The sequence below is a fragment of the Erithacus rubecula genome (assembly GCF_903797595.1).
Source record: "Erithacus rubecula genome assembly, chromosome: 3".
NCBI lineage: Eukaryota > Metazoa > Chordata > Aves > Passeriformes > Muscicapidae > Erithacus > Erithacus rubecula.
In genome coordinates this window covers 84,840,244-84,858,900 of record NC_136689.1, presented here as the reverse complement: position 1 = coordinate 84,858,900, position 18,657 = coordinate 84,840,244, and the positions used below count along the sequence as shown (strand labels likewise).

General features: G+C 39.0%; 1 protein-coding gene across 3 annotated transcripts in view; it reads left to right on the top strand.

Annotated features, from left to right (window-relative positions):
- Positions 1 to 18,657, top strand: part of MOCOS (molybdenum cofactor sulfurase) — a 206,150-nt gene that overhangs the window by 67,564 nt on the left and 119,929 nt on the right. For all 3 annotated transcript variants that reach the window (XM_079300626.1, XM_079300625.1, XM_079300627.1), the window contains one exon: positions 15,635 to 16,273. In XM_079300626.1, coding sequence (XP_079156752.1) covers positions 15,635 to 16,273 — 639 coding nt within the window. The remainder of the gene's footprint in view (positions 1 to 15,634; positions 16,274 to 18,657) is intronic.

The window sequence follows — 18,657 nt, the reverse complement described above, 5'->3', positions numbered from 1 at the left end:
CCAGTGAGCTTGATAGCAGCTCCCTAATGAGTAGCAAGAGTTGAGCACCAGAATTAAAGTGTCCAAAGCTACTCTGAGCCAGAGATTCTGTCCTTAGACTTACAGAATCACAGAAGCATTAGGGATGGAAAAGACCTCCAAGATCATCAGGTCCAACCTTTGACTGAAAATCACCTTGTCAGCTAAACCATAGCACTAAGTTGCATGTCCAGTTATTTCTTGAACACTTGCAGAGATGGTGACTCCACCACTTCCCTGGGCAGTGTGTTCTGATGCTTAACCATCTTTCAGTGAAGAAATTCTTCCTGATATCCAGCTAGAACTCACCTGGCACAATTTAACGCCATTCCCTTTTGTTGTGTCACTGGTTGCTTGGAAAAGAAGACTGGCCTGGCTACAACCTCCTTTCTGGTGGTTGTAGAGACCTGTAAGGTCACTCCTGAGCTTCCTCTAGGCCCTTCACCAGCTCCCTTGCCCTTCTCTGGACATGTTCCAGCAGCTCAGTGTCTTTGTCCCAGGCTGGACATAGGACTTGAGGTGCAGCCTCACCAGTGCTGTGTACAGGGCGATGATCCCTGCCCTTGTCTTGCTGGCCATACTGGTTTTGATATAGCCCAAGATACCTTTGGCCTTGTTGGCCACCTGGGCACACGCTGGCTCACGTTCAGCTGCTGTTGACCAGCACCCCAAGTGCTTTTCCATTGGGCCATTTTCCAGCCATTTGCACTGCACAGGGGTTTTGTGACTGAAGTGCAGGACCTTGCACTTCCCTTTGCTGAACCTCATACCATTGTTCCCAGCCCATTGACCCAGCCTGTCCAAATATGTATCAATACATGCAGTGCCAAAGATACTGTCATGAGCACTGGCTGTAGTAATACTAAACAAGTTTAGGCCACTGTAAACATGTCTAAACAAGTCCAAGCTGTAGTCTGCATTGTGTACACCAGCCAAACTATATTTAGCTGTTTTTCTCCATATTTTGCTGCCTAGCTGTTTTTCTACATATTTTGCTGTTCCTTCACACACTTAGCTGTTTTTCTGTATATTTCTTAGTTTAGACCAATGTTTGTAACAGGTGCACAAGATGAGCCATTTTTAAGTGTTTTTCAACAACTTAAAGACCCATCAAGGCCACTGAAACATAAATTGTGCTAAATCAAGAGAAAAGGAGCTAAAAACATAATACCAAGATTAGAAGACCCAAATAAAGGTGGGCAGTGAAGATTTAAACAACCACCAATCATCGTACCTGAAGGACTCGTGCAAGGCACATGAACAGCATAAAAGCACCAATTAAGAAATGCTTGATTGCATGGACAGTAGTCTTAAAATATATAATTAGGGCTAAAAAGTAAACAATAAATCAGCTTCTGCATAATCATATTAGTTTGCTGTCCAGAAGTCCTGTTTCTCCCACAACTGGCTTAGCAAGCAACATCTACACATTTTGAATAAAAGCCTGATTGATAGCTGCCCAATCTCAACAGAGCAAGGTTTTGCCTAATAATTTGATCAAATTTTCTTTCTTGAAGTTTTTGTGCAACAGGCTGTAACTATACCTTTATTTTTTTTATAGCTATGTAAATATTGGTACATAATGTCAGAGTTTCAAAACAATCAAACTAAGTTTGAAATATCTATCCAATTCTTGCCCTTTTCTTTGTTGAAAAATTATGCATAATGAAAAAGAGCCCAATAGAACTATAATGTGAATGAGCAGCAACACATAAAGTAGCTTGTACCCTTCACATCTAATTGTCTTTGAATCACAAGCAAAGTACATTTGGAATGAGCCCTTCTGCTTTTTATAGCAGACCACTTACTGTTTCTGACTTCTTCTGGTAATACTCATAGGTAACTTACTTTGATGGTGTCCCTTGACAATTCATGCATCTACCTTTGTTTTAGGGACAAGCAGTTTTGAGTCGCAGCCAGATGGTCTAGACAGATGATTAAAAAGTATGGAATGATACACCAGAGCACTTACCTCCTGCTGCTCTGTCACATTGAACAAACACTTAATGAAATCTGAAGTGTAATAGCTAAAAATATATACTGCAGTACAATGGACTTTCACACATCCTTCTGGGATTTACCTGTCTTTAAATACGGCTTCTGGAAAAAGGTTGCCTTTTGATTCTATTTCTGAACAAATTCCTAGTGAGCTGATGACCATGAGCTTGTCAAAGAACATAATTATTTATTCTGTGTTGGGAATTTCATATCACTTATTCTGGAAATTGTCCATAAAAATAAGACTGTTCTTCAGTATGGTTTGTTATTTACCATATAATTTGCTGACAACCTTGTTGAAGGGAATTCTTTCCAGAAATTAATTTTGAGGTCTTGTAATTTAAAATTTGAACCTCTTAATAAGATACAGCATGTGCATTGAGCTTCTGCCTTTTGCTTTTAGAGCACATCTCTTAGAAACAGATTTCTAGTGTACAATTACAAATTCAGTATTTACCTTCCTAGAACATTCTGTAATCATTTATGCTTGCTCTACATTTGCTGGAATGTTTGCAGAAAGCAATGAACAAAGGGCATAGACATACACACGAGTGTCCTTAGAACTTTGAATAAATATTCATCAAATATATTAACTTTTCATTCTGCTCCTCATGATATTAGATGTTACCAAAGCTAATATCAAAGCATCAAAGGTGTGACAGATCTTCCAAAATGCTATTGAAATTATGATAGGTAGAGTTTAAGAGTACAGACAAGAGAGTAGATTTTAACTGAAAAAAGTTAGTAAAGTAAAAACTTGGAATTCTGTTCTCCTGCTTTATGCATATGAAATGTGACTTGATCCTGTTGGAATTTTAGCTGAGGGCTGTGGAGAATATCTTTAGTAGATCTCTAAAACTCTGATCAGATCTTACTACTCACATCCCCTCTGGTTTGTATTTGAGAAGAGACCACTTTAACAAGAATTAACCTGTTGCAATGTGGTGCTGCGGGGTAAACCAGAGGCTGTTGCAATTTCAATTTTCGTGGAATGTATTTTTTCCAGGCATTAATAAAGCTTTCCAATTTTGGTAAATTTATTGAATGCCTATATTCCCTAATGCAAGGGGGTTATAGGTTAAATCTTTGTCTAGTGAAAGATTTATTCACTTAATTACATTTTTCCCAAAAGGGTTTCATCACTATATAAGATAATACATGAATGTACCCAGACTTTTGTTTTAGCTTGAATACTCTTTCAGAACTTTTGGATCCCAGTAGCAATAATTCTAGACCATAATTTACCTTGAAATATAGTCAAGGATAGAGAGCTTCCTTTTATGCAATTGTGAGCATGTAACAACACGTGACCCTACATGTGCATACATTGACATGGACTGCATCAGTGTTGTCACAACCATTCGTTCTGCTAAATGACCACACATTTACCAATGAAAACAAGAAGAATAATTACCCCTTCCCTGAACAACAACAAAACTAGGAAATCATGTAGTGAGGAGCAAATCTTTTGTCAGTGCATGAACATGGAAAGCACTGTGAAATTATCCAAGTTTGAATAAGGAAATTTCAATGTATCTGCATGTATTCGAGAGAATGGGTATTCTTGCTTTTCTAGCACAACACATGGTGTCAACACAAGTGGTGAAAGGCTACAATGCAGATTTCAGTTGTCAGCTGCAACATGTCACTTTACTTAGGGTTATTTTTAAGGTCGCTGATACCTGGAATAGGAAGGACAAATTTTCGTGAATGTTCTAAACTGTTGATGATCCCATTTACAATTGCGCTTAAAAGAAGTCAAACATGCTGAGGTTTTTCCATCCTGAGTTGTTGGGTTTCTTCTGCTTTTATTCTGTAAAGAAACATGAACTTAAAAAGTGAATTTAATCACTGTTTTGAAGGTGTGATCTGTGGCTCTTTTCCCACAAGATGCTGAGTATTTTGTTTCAGCTGAGCATAGTGTATCATCTTGTGCATGGGCAATATCCTATCCATGTGAGTAGTCCTCTGCTCATTTTGAGGATCTTTCCCTGACCTGTTGTTTGGGGTTTTCTTGTGGCTTTGCTATGCAGGGTGGCACACTTGGAGTGCCATAAATAGGTTCCTAAGTATTACTCCTTATTGTAACTGGCTCTACTGAGGTTGCAGTGATGATTTGCTTTCGGAATGTTTCCCACAATATTGGCAACATGGGTGTTAGTATGAATCAACCATCTCACATCTGGATTTCCTGGCCTCCTGGATCAGGTTTCTACCTCCTAGAGGCTAGATAGTGACAAAAGAGAGACATTCAGAGCAGCCACTACACTTTTAAACTCAAATTTTCTTAGAAACTCTCCAAGATGAGGTTGAAATGTAGAAGGATTATATGAAAAAATTGTAACTGTAAATGTTTTTAGCCACTTTTTTATTTCTTGAGATTTTAAAAAAGAAAGAGTTATTTCATATGCATCTTCTGGAGTGAATTTTCTAATCAATATTGTGTTTAATTTATATCAGGATTAGCTAATGGGACACTTCAAACAGCATTAGTTTCAGTTTATAATTGTCACATCCATTTTGATTTGAACAGAATGATCCTCAGAAAAGATGGAAAGGATTGTAGCATCTGGTTCCTGAATTTTATTCATATTTTCTCTTCAATTAATAAAGCAATGGCTTTTATATGGAGGTTTTGTGATCATATGGGTTTTAAGTTTCCTGTAAGCTGCTTTCATTTTATGATTCTAAAAATGTCACTCGTGAGCTCTTTAGAATGCTTTTATTGTTCCTTTTTCCCTGATGTTGTAGATTGCCACCAGCTTTGTTTTAAGGCTATCCCTCAACAGCCATTTATGCCTTGTTGCATCCATCATGTGTCAAACAGTTTCTCTGTCAACTGCCAGGAGCACTGGAAGCTCAATTGTCAGGATTTAAGGTGAATGAAGAGAGCCTTGACAGGCAGAAATTATATTTCCCATATGAAAAAAAATCCATTCATAGTTTCTGGGAAATCTTGGGACTGTCTGAGCCAACACAAGAATGTGGTTCAGTGAGAACAGCATGCAGCAAGGGCACACTAAGACCAAGAATCCTTCGGTCTGCTCAACTAACAAGCAGAAAAGCCTTTCACTCTTGAGTATTTCTGTAATTACGGTCACCAAGATGGTTTCACTAAGATTTTGTGATACTGTGTTATTTCTAACTCACAATCAGCTGGTCCATTGTTTTACCAAAGCAGGAGCCTTGCAGGTATCAGGAGTTCATGTGCCAAGATTTACTGGCTGTGCTCTTCATATTATTGTCACTGCCCTTAAGGAAGTTTTTGCAGCTTTGTGTGAAATGCTTCAATCCTCTTCCTAGGAAGCAGAATCAGAGCTATGGTGCTGAAGTGGGACATCACATCACATGACAAACAAATGGCAAATAAATGGTGGCCAGCTATCTTGCTTCATTCTTGAGGCTTTTCTCCCATAGCAAGATGAAGTACAGACTGCTGTTGAGAATTTGTCTGATTTGCTGGGATACCTGTGCCATGTAAAGTAAATACTGTTGAAATAAATAGATTTATGTAAGTCCTCTGTATTTTGAAAGCAGACTGAGGTGATTTCTGATTAACATCTCAATCTAAAGTAATTTCCAGATAAAATCACAGTACTTGAAAAGCTACCCTTGATGAAATAAGACCTATATATGTGTGAGCATTTACCATAATCCCTGTCACCATAGTAACTGAGACCTAGATTCACAAAATCATGTAATTTCCTTTAAAGTACCTGAGTACCTCCGAAGTTTTGGGCCACATTTCTCGAGGAACTGTGAACTCATTGTACAGGCCTTTTATGAATTGCAAAAAATTATCCTTTCCTCATAATTCTTTTTTCCTTTTGAGCAAGAAAGCTCTGGCAGGGGATCTGATAATTTTTTGTAGTCAGACCATCAGTGTGACAATATGTTATAGAGGAGGTTCCAAGAGGTTGTACTGGAAACAGTTTCTGAGCTTCTGGATATTTGGAACCAGAGTACTTTATCACCACTATGAGTACATTTTATGTAGGTGATTCATTTTGACATGAAAGCATTTTATCTTTGTTTCCTTTCACCTTGTGCTTTGCAATTACTCTAGAGAAATGTATTAATATCAAAGAACTGCAATGTGATCACTGATGTGACCATACTTCATTTGTACTTGATACATTTCGAGATTAGGATCAAAGCCTTGTTTCAGAGCAGGAATTGGAGTAGAAACCATCAGATAGAACTCAGCATTGGGAAGATATCTTCCCACTGGTTCATCCTACCAGGAAGGTAGGCAGCTGTATTCTTCACAAGCTACAGACTCAGGCGTATCCATTTTCTGATAGCCCCAAGTCAGAGTGATGGACTCCTCAACCTTCCAAAGGAAGATGGTGGAAGAAGAATTTTAGCCTTGTGGGAGTTCTTGGGACTCACACACCTTGTCACAGCTGTTGTGCTTAGATCCCTGGCACTCAGGATGGCTCAGGGATGGACTTGCTTGGAGCAGATGTAGAGAAACCCTGGTACATGGGAGTTGCACAGGCTTTTCTACACAATTGCTCTCCTCCCACCTTTCAAACATACCTCAGTCCCAGGCTACACCAGCCCAAAAAGACTAAACAAGTTATAGCAGACTCAGTGATGAGCATATGCCTGTGCTTGACTCACACACTACAGAATAAGCCTAACTGTTGCTGCAGAGTGTGAGAGCTGCTGGATTATGCTTTTGGTGCTATGCTTCATTACTCATGCCTTACAGTCTAAAATATCAGACAAGGTGCAAGTAAGTCAAGTTTACTTGATATCAAATCCATTTTGTAAACAGGTCAGGGACTCATCACATGTCCATTCTCTGGCACCTACAGGGAAAAGAGATTGGCCAGTGTTAGAATGACACACTGTTTCAAAAAAATTGCTGTAGTTTTTTTAAATGGCTACAAAACTACTGCAAAAGCAAAAAATAAACCACTGTGGCTGAAGACATCACTAAAGTCCACAGTTCAAAGGCCAAATCTGGAAACAAATTCCCTAAATAAAAGTTAAACAAATAATAATGTTTTAAAAAAATTTGAAGCAATGGTATGTTATTTAAGGGAGAAAAAAAGGCTAGCTTATAAAGTTTTTTAAGCACTGTAAAGAATATTTAATTTTTTATCTGATGTTACTTAAAAGGTTAGCCGCTGTAAAAACTTGAGATTGTGGAACCACCAGAGCATCTGAGATTTTTTTTTTTTTTTCTGAAACAAAATTATATTTCTTATGCAGCTGAAAATAGTCAAGTGTTATGCTCCAGTTTCCAAGAATCAGAAAAGAAAATGTGTAGTAACTTCTGCCCAGTTACCAGAAATATCTCTGTGGCAGGTAGGCTGGCCTCATGGCAGTGATGCTTGCTGGCATTAGCAGCATTAATTTGAAACTGCAACACTGAGTCAGTCTCCCATCAGGGGCTCAGAACAAGTGGAAAGGTCAGAGATCAGAACTTACTTAGTCAAATTGGGAAGAGGGATGTTTGCACTCAAAAAATGCTGAGGTTAAGCTGGATGAGCATAACTGTGTATGGTGCACAAAGCATTTGGATACCTTTGGTATGCAATGGAAGATTTGGGCATGTCCAGGGTGAGGCACCTTAGCCTAAAGCAGACCTCTAGCTTAGGTTAGATGAGCTTCTTAATGCAGAGCCTGTGGTCTTTGGGTGGCTCTAATGAGGGATTTGCTCTGGTGTCCATAGTGTAGATGTCTTGCAGTGATGCAAATTTCCATAGGCAAACCCTTTAATTTGTTCCTGTAGCCTGTGGATAGGATATTGCACATATTCATGGTAGAAATGACGCCTCTGGCTGGTATTGTGCTGTCTCAACTGAAGCAAATCTTGTGTTTGTTTCTGTTCAGGGGATGCCTAAATATACAACTTCTGGTCTGTGCTAGATAATACAGTGACTTTAGGTGTTTGGTGTAACTTATGAGAAAAATACTGTATTGAATACATCTCATGCTGGAGTTGCCTAGACACCAGCTGAGATGATATGCTAGCCTATGCACAAAACCTTCCTGTGTTTGTTTTTAACTTTGCTTCCTCCTAGTGACTCCAAAGATTTGCTACAGAAATGGCTTGAATTCTAAGACATGAATGATTTAAAAGCTGATTCATTTTAATTTGTAGTTTTTAAATTTGGCAATTACTTTGTGTAAATACAGTTTGAAATATTTTCATTTTACCTGTTATGACTAGTCTACCTTAAATGGTTGCCTAAAATATGGGTTATTTTTTACATTTCTTTCCTGGTTACTTGAATACCAGGTGGGGAATTTTCCTTTGCAGAACCTATGGTATAAATTTTCAGAATAATTTGTGTTGAAATTAATGAAAATACTAGGTTTTCATGGGTGCTTTTACAAATCTTTGGCACTTGTTCAAGTTCTGAAGTAAACAGGTCTGGCTGATCCTACTCAGAAAATATAACCATGATGTGGTTTTAAAATCACATAGGTATTGATCTTCCCTCTTTACACAGAAAAATAAAAGTTAATTTCAAAGAAAACTGTTACCATGGGGTTTCTGCTGCATTTAGAAAGTTACAGGCATTAGAGACTTCTGTCAGTGAGAGGAGTTATAGTTGTGTGTTAGAACAAACAGTACCAACAGGTTGCTTGCAGCATCGGATTTTGTGGATTTTATGAGTCTTTCTGATTGTTTTGTTCTTCTGATTACATGCAGAGCCATAATACCACACTTCTTGGTAGTTTGCTCTGCCAGTGTGCCACTGACACTGAACACCTTCTGGATGTGCACTTTGAAATGAGTAATGAGGGTCAACACCTCTCAGTCAGGGTGTGTGCTTCTCATAGACTTTGTTCATCAAAGCATCTTTTCCTGCAGGAAGATGTTTTGTGACCTTTAAAGAGCCCCTGCAAGGGAAACTCCAGGCATTCTGCTGAGCTGCCAGCTTGGCAGAGCTGGAGAGGGGATTTGTTTGGTGAGGACCCTTTGTAAGCAAACAGGTATTTCCACAGTGTGTCTCCAGTGAATTGGACAGGGGAATAAGTGTAAGAGATTATAATGCTTCAATTCAGAGGGCTGAATGGGAATGCCTAAAGAAAGTAATGCTTTCCAACAGAAGGGGAGGATTTTTCTATCACCTGCCTGTGCCAAGTGTAAGTTATGAGGTGCATTCCATCTTATCCTTTATTTTGTCTCCAGGGAGCAAATAAACAAGTCATGTAAACGGGTAAGATCCTAATCACTCTTGTGCAAGCAGTAATGGGAAGAAGCTGGGTTCAGAATGAGTGCCTTTCAAGAAAAATGGTCAGAGAAGAAGTTTATATGTATGTAACTGCTGAGGATAAAAAAGGCAGTGTGCAGCTAATTCACAGTTAGCATGTGCTCTGAAAAATTTAAATCTGTACATTGTCAGTATGAGAAAGGAAACTGAAAAGGGGACTGACTGAGGAAACTGAGAGAACTTTGAGAGAAAAGATTATTTATCCCGCTGCTCTTTCTCATGCTGGTATTAATCCATGGACAAATCCTTCAATTTGGTGGATCTCCACCAGTTTAGCTGCCCAGATTGCAGATGATATGGTATAAATTTCTGATGAAAACATTGCTGTAAGAAAAAACTAAACAAAAAAACAAACCAGGCAAACCCCCCCCAAACCTTTACAAGGATGTTTTTCTTTAAGTTATGTTTTGCTGAAGGAAGACAGCAATTTCTTGCTTGAATATATTTGATTCTTTAAAGCATTTATAGATTTTAATTTGCTCTTTTTTTTTAATTTGGAAATTGACAATGAGAATATAACTTGGTGCTGTGACATACTGGATTGATTAAACCTTGTCTTTATGAAATAAGATATGAAAGATTTCCTACCCAGAAAACTTGTCTTTTTAATTTGGAAACTGGAACATTCCCTTCATGGATATAGATGGAAGGTGTCACTTCTGTCAACAGAAATTAAAGAAAATTTGGGTTGTATGTTAAGAAATATAACCTTTTCTATGATATCCTTCTGTGCTGGCTTCAAACTGGAGAGCCACATCTTCTTTTCCTTTTTTCTCTGTGTATGTAGAGAGAAAAGCATATAGAGAACTGCTGCTGCACAGGAAGTTAAGCCTGAAAGCAGGGATGGGCCCTGCTCTGTAACAGCCACAGCAGTTTACAAAACCTTAGAAACTCTCACTAAAGCTGGTGGGAGTTTTTCCATTGGCTGCTTTGATAGCTGGATCTGACTCTTGATTAATAAACAGGGAGTGTTAAAACGCTCTTACCCAGAAATGTAGATTCAGCCACTGTCTCTACTTTGACCTGCACTTCTGTGCAGAAAGGATTAAAATGCTAGTTACAGAATTTAATTTTTTTAAAAGTTACATTTAAACAAAATTCAACAAAAAAAAATATTTTCTGGCTGTGAAGTAATTTTAAAATTTTATTCTTACAAAACTCATTCATTAAACAAGAGCATGTTACATCTTTTCAGAGTTTCATAAACAGAAAACCATTTGATGATATTTCTAAGGCCTAAGGTAAACATCTCTCAATGCAAGTCCAAACTGGATTTGTGAATCTGGGTAGCATGATGCTGAAAAAAAGCTAAAATTAAAAAAAATTAGATGTAAACGTGTAGCTGAAAAGTTTCCTTTATGAAGTGCTATCTAAACTTCAATAGGTAACTATGCTTCTGTCTTTGAATCTGAATCTCCTGTTACAATGGCCATACTTAAATTTTTATAAGGGTTTTTTAAATATAGATCAGCTACTGAATAGAGAATCATTGTACTCATTATATTTATGAAACCTCATACAATCTAAATAAAATGGTGAATACAAATATAAAGCATATAAACCACAAGCTCCTTGACCATATTTTGATCTTGCCAACTAGAGATAAAAATGGTTGCACCAATTGGAATTAAAGTATGGAGGGAAGAAAACCTAGCAATATAAATTGCTTTTCAGCTTTTTATAGCTCTTTTCAAAAGGTAGATTTGAATAGAGAGAAATTTACGTAAAACATATTTTTGAAATATTTTAATCCGAGCAGCATGGAAAAAAAGCAATCAGCTGGGTGTTGAAAGGCTGTAATGGAGATGATGTGGTATGGGAGTAAATTTTTTTCTACTGATCTTCTTTGTAGCCGAGAGCTGCAGAGAGCTGATGGCAAGGAGGAACATGGGGCTTCTTGCATGAGGGAAGGGCAGCCAGGCAGCAGCTTTGGAGAGCATCTCTCTCATCTGATTTTGGGTGTCACAGTGTCCCTAAGGTAGCTGAACAAATTGTATCCTTTACTTTCTGCAGAGCTGCCAGTGGCACTGTGGAGGGATAGTTCTAATTAAACTCTTAGTTCAGGTTTTTGGATTAGATAAGTTAGATAATGTGACTGTTCCCTCTAAATATATGACTTGACTATAGAAATCTTTAAGTATAAAACTCATTACTAATTTTGTGTGTATTAATCATATGAAATGAGACAGCAGGCTTGGTTGGGTTGAAAATTGACTTTCTTTGCCAGTGTTTATTTTGAAGTGGAAAGGTATTTTGGCTCAGCTGTTGTTGTAAAGATACAAAAGTCTCCTGCAGCTTTTACAAATTATTAAACACCAGCTAACAGAGAGGTCTCAGAATACAAACACACACAGGGAAGTGGGGTCAACTGAGGGCATTTTCAGTGCCTTCTCTCTGGACAGGTTGCACCATCTGTGTCATGATCTGTGCTTCTGGGGACGTTGAGAGGACAAAGAGAAGAGGTGGCCACTCATGGTGGGCCTTCAGTGTCCTGCAAAGATGGAGCTTCAGCTTCCTCCCTCACCTTGCCAGCCTGCCAGCAAAAGACTGGTTCCTCAGCCTTTGTGCCATCATGCAAGTGATGGCACAGTGGTATCCACATGTTTAATGAAACAATTATCCTCTTAGCAATTTCTTCCAAGGAGTCCTTTGAAAAGTGGGAATTTGTAATACTGTAAAATGCTACTGCTCTTTGCAGCTGTCAGCTGTAGTAGATCAAGTTATCACTTTTCTACTACAAGTCTTTAGTCCTGCTGCCAACGGCGACCTTATATATGGCTATAAATCTTCCTGGAGTGTAATAAAGGTGTGCTGCATTTCACTCTAATGGGGTATGTCTTGTACAAAGACAGACAGCATTAGGAATTTTGTGTGTAATAGCCAGTGCTTCCCAATATCCATGTCAAAACAGAGGATGTCGGCCTGTGGGCTACAGAAGTCATTGGGATGTATTGCAGTTTTCTGTCCTGGAGTACTCTGATTTTATCATGGCTGTGCCTCTCTAATTCAGGAGTTTGTGGTATTCGTTTTATAAATCTTATTCTGAAGTTCTTGCAGCTTTTCTTGTCTGCATGTCAGAAGTCATTCTGGAGAAGAAAATTCCCTGAACTCAGTTGCCATTGCTTTATTTATTTATTTTTCTTTTCAAGGTTAGAAATAGTTCAATCAAAATGTAAGTCTGACCTTAAAAATTGCACCTCTTTTGCAAGTACTGGATTCATAGCAATTTTATAAGGCATTTGGAGACTCAAAATGCAGTAGGTAGCTAATTTGACTCACAAAAGAATCTATTTCCTATCTAAGTAAATTAGAAATATGTTGGTTGTTTCTCTAGCTCTAGGAACTTAAATGGATTTTTTAAAAAGCCTCTAATTTATTTGGAGGCTTCTGAAAATTAACCCTAAAGCTTGACATTTTTTTCATGTGAAAGTCAATTTCTGGTACTGAACTGAATAGAATATATAGTAGTGTTGTTCAGAGATTTTATTTCAGAACTGTTCTGCTATTTCTGAATTTGAATGAATTAAAACTAAATATAGCTAAAATACCAACGAACTTTGTCTCACTCTTTTCGAATTAAACATAGAGCTAGAGTCACTATTTGTGAGCCTAAACAATCCAAAATAGTATTTATTGTCTTGTAGAATTCTGAAAATGTTTAATAGAAGTACTCACTGGCTCTGATATTCATGGTTGGATGACAGCATCCTGTTATTAAATCCCATTCCACCATTTTTGCATTCCAGCTGTAGTCATTTAACAGTCTCTTTTGCTCAAATTAAGTACTGTGGTAAGCAAGTACAATTCCAATTGACAACTCCAGGTGCTATTCTTATGCAAAATTTTGCTTTTAACCCAGCGTGTCTCACCTTGCACTGAGCCTGTGTGGCACAAAGAGGCTGAGTGGGGATGAGAACAGAGAAATTATAGACAGTAAAAGAGGAGTAGACTTGATAATTGCCTTCAGCTTGCTTTTTGTTGTTGCTCTTGTCAGCTCACTCTTATTAAAATATACTACATATTAAGAATTTGCTCCTATCACCAGGTTTTTTAGCTCAAAATATATTCTGTGTGTGCACATACATGTGAATACATAACTTTTCCTACAGCTCAAGAGGTGAAAACAGACCAAGCTGGATACTTAATTGTTGTTGTTGATTTTTGTTGAATTGTACAACCTGTGCTGAGATGATTCCAAAATCTGTAGAGCATACAAAAATAAGCCACATCAGATAATATATTAAAAGTGATGCTTGTAACCACAAAGACCCAGCCTCCTTTCTAATCCACTTTCCACCATTCCTTTTCCCTGCAAACAGAGGTATGATGCATTCCTTCTCTGCCCCTGAAGATGAAATTATGACTCTTGCTTTTTCTGCTTTCCACCATTTCTGTATCTAGGTAAATGCAAGGAAAGAAGAATAAAGACAGAATGATATTGGGACTGAAATTCAGGGCATGGTTCTGAGTGTTAACCCTGGAGTCAGCTGGGTTAAGGGTTTCAGGTTCCTTCACTCAGATGTCCTACATGACACAAACACGTGCTCCAGGCTGCAAAGCAGGTGGTGGAGGGAAATGCTGGGTGGATCTGTGCAGGGAGCAGGGGGAGTGATTCAGTGACCAGAGAGAGAAGGTCACAGCCATGAATGAGGCAGGCTGTCAGCTCAATACCCCATACAAAACGTCTGTGATTGTTCCTGTCTTCATCCCTAACAGGGTTTCTGAACTCTAATGGAAAAGTTTGGTTTCTATGGTCTTTAAAAATTATGTCTGGAGCTGTGAATGCTTGCAACAACTGTCCCCTGGCAAGTCTGTTTCAGAAGATTCTTATAAATTCTTTCAAATGTTTTCTTGACATTTTTAAAGCCTAAATCTGTGACCTGCTTCTTTCATAAGAGTTGCAGTTCTTTCTTCATTTCCAGAAGAAATAAAATACCATTTGCATCAGTTTTAAAAAATTTAAGTTTTGAACAAAGTCAAGTCTCATTTGGGCCTTTTTAGAGTAGTTTTTTTTAGTGCAAATCATCAAAGCCATTGCAATTGTTTCTTTCCCAGTGTTTAATATTTGACTGCTGCACCCACCCAACTCTAAAACCCTTTGCCTCTAGCTTTTGTGTTTCAGACTGGATGAAGAAAATTTTAAGGAATTTCACCACTGTCCTATGTTTTAGGATTTTTAACTTGAATTTGTCACATAATCTTTTGTGCAACTTATATTTAAATGCACCTCTACCTTCATTTCCTGCCTCTTCTAGCAAGGGACTATCCTATTGTATACAACATGCAGACTTCTAACGATACTCATTGGAAACCAGAGTTCATAGACTCTAGATACTGGTCTGTATCTTGGAATTCCACAGATCAGAACACTAGCTGCTTGGAGAGCATTTCTGAGCTGTAACATATATCCTCTGGTTCAATTTTCTTTGCTCTGCTCCATTCACTGAAGCAGATATCTCTCAGATGTTTGTTACATTTTCTGTTTATATTAGTAGGAGTTTTATAAAGTTAATTCAGAGAAAGTCTCTCAGGTGAAATAGATAAGAAAGGTGACTGAATTGAAGCTGTTCCTCAGCCTTTGAAAAGACTCATCTTGCACACTGCAAAACTGTAGTAGATGCACAACCTAGCATGGGTACCACAAGCTGTGTTAGATGGTGTTCACAAAAGGTAGTTTAGAGCCAACAAGGTGCTGTCAAGACATCAAATGTGTAACATAGGCATACCTCCAGAGACTAGTTTGCTTTTCATAGTCTGGCTCGTTGGAAAACAGATTTCTTCTGGTTTGGGTTACCTTTGTGGAGTACAGAGATTACAGCCTTATGTGCATAAGGCCCATGGAAATGTGTGTTGCTTCTTGCTGCCTTCTGTTTCTCTCATTAATAACATAAGCAATGAGCAAAGCTGTTTGCTAAGGTTTCCCTGTTGAATACTGTGAGCCTTAATTTGGATGCCCACTATTTAAGTAGATTATCTTAACTGAAACATATTCTTCCTGCTCTAAATATTTTGTAAACTGAAAACCTTCGTAGTTTGCAAGTAAAACTGGTCTCTCTGAAGGACAGTGTAATTTTAATTATATTCAGGCTTGATTCTGATCCCACTGAGGGACCAGACTAGCCACTCTATTTGGAGCCAGGCAAATTGGCTTCTTAAGAGCACAGCCACGTTCACTTGAACACTGAAAAGAGTCTCTTGTGGGCAAAATGATTTGGGCTCCCTTGTTGAAGTTTATTGTACTGTTTGGCAAAACTTGTCTACTTCTATTAATATCTGATGTCAGAGTAGAACTTATGGTAAGGAAAACCAAAATATATCATACAGCAATAAAGGAGAAAAATCAGAAAATAATAGGATATTTTTCTTTTTTCATTTTTCAGAATATTGCAACACTTTCACACCACTGCTGAGGATTACACCATCATTTTCACATCTGGATGCACAGCTGCACTTAAACTGATAGCAGAATCATTTCCTTGGATACCTGAAGGCACAAAGCAACCCAGCAGTCGATTTTGTTACCTAACTGACAGCCACACATCTGTGGTTGGTATGAGGGGAATAACTGCCTCAATGAATGTCTTGTCTGTTCCAGTAAAACCAAAGGAAATTTTGTTAGCGAAAAGCAGGTTACCAGCTGAAGAGCAAAACTGCACAACACCTCATCTATTCACTTACCCAGCTCAGAGCAATTTTTCTGGTACCAAATATCCCCTTTCATGGATACAGGATGTAAAATCTGGGAAACTCTGCCCCATCAAAATACCAGGGAAGTGGTTTGTTCTACTAGATGCAGCCTCGTACGTGAGCAGTTCTCCATTAGACCTGGGAGTTCACCAAGCCGACTTTATCCCCATCTCATTCTATAAAATCTTTGGATTCCCAACTGGTTTAGGAGCATTATTGGTAAACAACAGGATTGCTCCCCTCTTGAGGAAAACCTATTTTGGAGGTGGAACTGCAGCTGCCTACCTCGCGGGAGAGGATTTTTATTTCCCAAGGAAATCCATAGCAGAAAGGTAAGACTTGGTTTAACAAAAGAGGATTTTTTTTTGCTGATACTGTTTGTGTCAGACAAATGTCTCAGGCTTGGCATATGTACTGGGGTGTGATGCATGTGCTTTTTATGCAGTTGGATAGGTATTTCACATCTAATTCAATTTGTCTTACTATTCTTTTATCCTGTCTAAAGAATATCATCTGAAATATCTGCCTTCCTTTCCTGATCTAGTTTGCCAAAACTGCAAAAAATATAAGGTTTCATTCAGTGACATAAAGGGCAGACCATGCATTTTTTTTTTTTAATTTGTGTTTAAGGTACCTCAGTGGAAACTTGATTTGTTTTTGAAACTCTGCACCCAAAGCAGGCAGAGCAAGGTTGATCACACAGTGTAACTACCCTCAGTGAAACTGCAAAGTTATGTCTATGTACTTCACTGGAAATGTGCAATGCTTTACCCTCAAGACAAAGCTTTATCAGAATAACAAGTGCAGTGAAATACATTACCTACAATAAATACTTATGGTGCTCTTATTCCTTGACTGAGGTTCTGAAGTAGCTCTGAAGCTCTCCCACAGAAAATAGACACCTAAAGGAGGTCAAATATACACACATAAGAAAATGCAGGGCAATCAGGTAAGATTTACCAGTTCCTGAACATGCTGAAGTGCCACTCTTAGTCATGCTTGGTCTCTCTGCCCCCTCCTTCATGGCAGCAACAACTTACATAAATGCAGTAAAGGGTCTTTCTTCCTGTGTCACATCTGCACAAGGGGAATACTAGAGATCAGCATTTGGTCACAGGATGATAGAACAGTTTGGGTTGGAAGGGACCTTGAAGATTGTCTATTCCAAACCCCTTGCTGTGGGCCCAGACACCTTCCACTAGACCAGATTACTCAGAGGCCCATCCAGCCTGGCCTTGAACACTTGCAGGGAGGAGGCATTGAGGAACTTCTCTGGACAACCTTTTCCAGTGCCTCATCACCCTCACAGTAGAAAGAATTCTTCCTCATATCTAATCTAAACCTTCCCCCTTTCTATTTTAATTTCACTTTGTCCTGTCCTTGTAAAAAGTCTCTCTCCAGTTCTCTTGTAGGCCTCCTTCAGGTACAGGGAGGCTGCTGTAAGGTCTTCCCTGAACCTTCTTCTTTCCATGTTGAACAACCCCAATTCTCCCAGCCTGTCTTTGTAAGAGAGGTATTCCAGTCCTCTGAGTATTTTCATGACCGTCTTCTGGACTCACTCAAACAGATCAATTTCCTTCCTGTGTTGGCTACCCCAGAGCTGGATGCAGCACTCCAGGTGAGGTCTCATGTGAGCAGAGCAGAGAGGCAGAATCATCTCCCTCAACCTGCTGGCCACACTGTTTTGGATGAATCCCAGGATATGGTTGGTTTCTGGGCTGCCAGAAGACTCATTGCAGGGTCATGCAGAGCTTCTTATCAATCAACACATCCAGGTTCTCCTCCCCAGGGCTGATGTCAGTTCATTCTCTGTCCAGCCTATATTTGTGTTTAGGATTGCCCTGACCCACGTACAGGACCTTTTACTTGGCATTGTTGAGATTTATGATGTTCACACATCCATCACACGTCCATCTCTCAAGCCTGTCAAAGGCCCTCATCCCTTTCCTTCAGTTTGTGACAGCTTGGTGACATTGGCAAAGTTGCTGAGTCTGCACTCAATTCCACTGCCTACATCAGTGACAAAGATGTTGAACAGCACCAGTCCCAATATCACCCCCTGAGGAGCACCTCCTGTCACTGGTCTCCACTTGGACATAAGTCATTGGTGGCAGCTCTTTAGATGTCATCCTCCACTGAGCAGTCCATCTGTCAAACCCATGCCTGCCTGTTCATTTTAGGAGCAAGTGTGTCATGCAAGGTAGTGTCAAATGCTTTCCACAAGTGCAGGTAGATGATGTCCCTTTCTCATCCCTTATCCACCAATGTTGTAGTGCCATCATAATAGGACACCAAATATGTTGGACATGGTTTGCCCTTAGTGAAACTATGTTGGCTGGCAGAAATCATTTTCTTATTTAACATGTGCCTTAACATAATTTCCAGGATGATTGCTCCATGTTCTGGCTGGGCACAAGGTGAGACTAACCAACGTGTAGTTTCCTGGGTCTTCCTTTCCCTCTTTTTAAAGCGAAGGTTCCAGTCAGTGAGAACTTCACCTGACTGCCATGAGTTCTCAAATACAATGGAAAGTGCCTTAGCCACTTCACCAGCTAGTTCCCTCAGGACCCACAGAAGCATCTCATCAGATCCTATGGACTTGGTCACCTTCAGGTTTTTTGCATGGTCTCAAACCTTATCTTTTCCTACAGTGGTCCATTCCTCATTCTTCCAGTTCCTACCTTTTCATTCTATGACTTGGGCAGTGTGGCTGGAG